This window comes from Agrilus planipennis, unplaced genomic scaffold (genome assembly GCF_000699045.2).
Source record: "Agrilus planipennis isolate EAB-ADULT unplaced genomic scaffold, Apla_2.0 scaffold1669, whole genome shotgun sequence".
Taxonomy (NCBI): Eukaryota; Metazoa; Arthropoda; class Insecta; order Coleoptera; family Buprestidae; genus Agrilus; species Agrilus planipennis.
The window spans coordinates 2456-5608 of NW_020440320.1; the positions used below are offsets into that span (position 1 = coordinate 2456).

At 31.5% G+C, this 3153-nt stretch overlaps 2 protein-coding genes across 2 annotated transcripts; both read left to right on the plus strand.

Moving 5' to 3' along the window:
* The first annotated feature begins 539 nt into the window (after positions 1–539).
* LOC112906061 lies at positions 540–1514 on the plus strand. Its single transcript, XM_025979647.1, has 5 exons — positions 540–635; positions 696–839; positions 935–1129; positions 1197–1313; positions 1382–1514. Exons 1-5 carry the CDS (start codon positions 554–556, stop codon positions 1468–1470), a joined length of 627 nt encoding a protein of 208 aa, XP_025835432.1. The 5' UTR covers positions 540–553; the 3' UTR covers positions 1471–1514.
* Positions 1515–1822: 308 nt separating this feature from the next.
* Positions 1823–2616, plus strand: LOC112906060. Its single transcript, XM_025979646.1, has 5 exons — positions 1823–2013; positions 2099–2167; positions 2234–2350; positions 2408–2467; positions 2531–2616. The coding sequence occupies exons 1-5, from the start codon at positions 1980–1982 to the stop codon at positions 2614–2616; spliced, it is 366 nt and encodes a 121-aa protein (XP_025835431.1). The 5' UTR covers positions 1823–1979.
* Positions 2617–3153: the final 537 nt, after the last annotated feature.

The window sequence follows — 3153 nt, forward strand, 5'->3', positions numbered from 1 at the left end:
TTAATATTCTTCAATAATGTTTAGGAAAGAAATTTTACAATTAATTTTACATTAATTCAAAGTCGGCTACATTAAGCACAAATCTACAGTTAATGTTTATAAAATAAGGCATTATTAATATAAAAATTGTGCATGCAGTACTGAATAACATTGAATTCTACCTTCCCCTTACCGAATCTGCCCCGCTATTTATTGATTTCAACAAAAATGCAAAGTTATGCATAGGTACCAAGAATCCTAAAACCTGCCACTAGCTCTTTTTCCTAGGATTGACAGAAACCTCTAAAATTGCAACTCTTGGAAGAGAAAATCAATGGGAAACTGAAGTTTAACGGTCGTTTGCTCTTTCAAATTTTAACGGTGTTTTACCATGTGGCATTATGACTAAACGTACGAATTTTACGTTAACAAGAAATTAATATTACAAAAAATATGAAAAAATATTTCTAGAGGGCGTTTTAATGCCGTTTCTGATTTTTGTCAAGCCAGTAGTAATCGTTTGATTTTTTTAAACAACAAAAACGTTTTAAAGTGAGTTTTTTGGAATTTAAAAATGGAAAAAGAAAATCGGGGTGATTCTCGAAAAACTGATTCTCAAAAGTTACTTGAAAAATATCTCGAAGATGCAAATAAGGGTAAGTTGACTAATTTACTATAATAATAGATACGACGAAATTGTCTACAAAATATTTTAGCAAATTCGTATTTGGTCAATAACGATCAGGAAGAATCTGAAATTCGACAATATTATCGTTCCCTTGACAATAACACCCCTTTCTTTAATACAAACGACGATGCAATTTCTTTCGAGGACATAATTCCTTCAGAAGAACAGAAACGTAAGATTCTCATTCGAAGTATAGCCATTAGCTCTTATTATTATAGCAAAAGCCTCCAAGTTTAGGTTCAGTTAGTTTGATTTTCATTTTTAAAGGGGCTTTTGAAGCCACATCGATATTTGAACCCGACTATGTTCCTGAGGACATATTAGACTTCTATTATCGAAGATCTCCAACCAGTATCAATTTATCACCAACTTCTACAGATTCTGACATATCTAATCTTTCATTGTACTTGGTTTGGACTCGAACTAAAGAAACTTATGATCCTGCCCATCTTACAGACGAAGGTTTTTATTTAATTTGAGTTTAATTAGGCAGTTTATATTTATTATATCATTATTTAAATGCTTGTAGGAATTTATCTTGAAGATAATTATTTAAACGAATCTAGCAGTGATGAGGAACTAATTGAAGGAATTAGAAAATTAAATTTAACATCTTCTGAAGAAGTCCCACCTTCAGAAAATGCTGGTAAACTTCTGATAGCACCCCCCCACCCCCCACCCTTCCCAAATTATGACTAAAACAGTGTTTTTCAGCTTTAACAAACTATTCTCATGCTAAACGCCAAAATGATGATGAAGATGCTTTAGATTTGAATCCCATTAAGAAAAATAAAAAGGACTAAATAAATTTTTGATACTACATAAACATATTCTGTAGATTTTTACGTTAACGTACGTTAGGGTTAATAATATTGTCTTATTCAAAGGAAATGAATATTTAGTTTAATGTAAAGTTTAAATGAGTTGTTTATTTGTACGTGTTGTGTTATTTTGAAGTTTAATAAATATTAATTAAATATTTTGTATAGTTAATTATAAAAAGTTCAACTGATACTAAACAGATCCGCTCGTACTGCCTTCTGTGTGCGTGTGTGAGAGAGAGAGAGAGAGAATTAATTGATTTTCATTTGTTTATAATGATGTCCGTTACATTGTTAAGAGCATTTGTACATTGTAACTCTCCATTGAATATAATATTAAATTATACATATTGTTTCGACTTTAAATATCGGGTAAATCCGGGAAAATTCAACCCTATTACTATCTGTCAAATAACATTTTCAATTTGAAATCAGTCACAGTTCTGTTAGGCGTTTCTTTAAACATAACTTAAACATTAACTTGTGAAAATATGGAACCCAAGGAAACTCCGCGAGAACCTGTTGGTATGTAATTTTTATATTTATATTACTGCCCTTAATTTTCCAAGGTTGTTGCTGTTCTTTATCAAATAATAATTTTACCTATTAGAACAAGCAGAGGAAGAAAATGTCGAACTTAAAGAGACAGACTCTTCAGGGCCTCCAAGTCCTGAAGGAGGTAATAAATAATAATAACTATTAATACATAAATTTATAGCACTTTCTTTATTTGTATATTATTCAGCCAGTGGATTCGGTTATACAGTTACCTCTATAGCCGAAGACATGATTTCGAAAAGTTTTAGTGAACTAGGTTTACATGGAGCAGGCGCAGTTGAATCTGAAGTAGTTGTTTCGTCCTGTACGTATACCATTCAATATTTATGCGATAAAAAATATTTTTTTATACTTTCATTAGCTCCACAGCCTCAACAGCAACAGCAACAGATAACTCCTTTCAGATCCGGTATTCTTAAAGGTAAGGCTTGCCTCTAACTTCTCATAAATACAGCTTATTTATAAACACTTCTCTTAACTACAGGAATTTCATCTCAAATATCAGGACCACCTTTAAAGAAGCGTGTTCATTTTGCAGAAAGCAATCTGGAAACCATCTGGGGTTTGTAACAAATACTTTATTGTTGTTTACAAACATATTTTCATTTTTCATTTTATATATCCATTTTTCTTTACAGGACTTAACAACAGTAATATCCAACAGGTACGTAGAAGCCATGATCTCAAAAATTTAAAAGTTTAACTCCCACTTTATCAAACCCCTCTTGTCATCCCTTTTTTTTTTTGGTTTGCTACTATATTAACTACTAACCAATTATATTTATTGTCTAAGTTGTTGTCTAAATAGTAAACATCATTGCTTGTAACGTATTATTTCAAACTGTTTTAGAAAATTACATTACTTTTCAAACCTGTCGCTAATTCATTTTTTCCTTTTTAATTGTGGTTTTCGCCCTTCCCCTTGTACTGCCCTTCTTTGCTTCCAAATGTCTTCTCAGTTTCCTGCACCGTCTTCTTCCCTTCTTCATTCCATACCTACTATTATTTACCTACTTTATATCCCACTTTAATGTCCGTTCCTTCCTTTTTATCCCTTACTATTTGCCATATAATTATCACCTCGCAAACTAAGAATGTTAATTTGGA

What these genes read in the sequence shown, in the direction of transcription:
- LOC112906061 (XM_025979647.1), top strand. Translation starts at nt 554, where the DNA reads ATGGAAAAAGAAAATCGGGGTGATTCTCGAAAAACTGATTCTCAAAAG. An exon ending in TCCTTCAGAAGAACAGAAAC is followed by an intron (nt 840 to 934) that starts GTAAGATTCTCA and finishes TCATTTTTAAAG; the next exon opens with GGGCTTTTGAAGCCACATCG. An exon ending in TGCCCATCTTACAGACGAAG is followed by an intron (nt 1,130 to 1,196) that starts GTTTTTATTTAA and finishes AAATGCTTGTAG; the next exon opens with GAATTTATCTTGAAGATAAT.
- LOC112906060 (XM_025979646.1), top strand. Translation starts at nt 1,980, where the DNA reads ATGGAACCCAAGGAAACTCCGCGAGAACCTGTTG. An exon ending in AACTCCGCGAGAACCTGTTG is followed by an intron (nt 2,014 to 2,098) that starts GTATGTAATTTT and finishes TTTACCTATTAG; the next exon opens with AACAAGCAGAGGAAGAAAAT. An exon ending in TGAAGTAGTTGTTTCGTCCT is followed by an intron (nt 2,351 to 2,407) that starts GTACGTATACCA and finishes TACTTTCATTAG; the next exon opens with CTCCACAGCCTCAACAGCAA.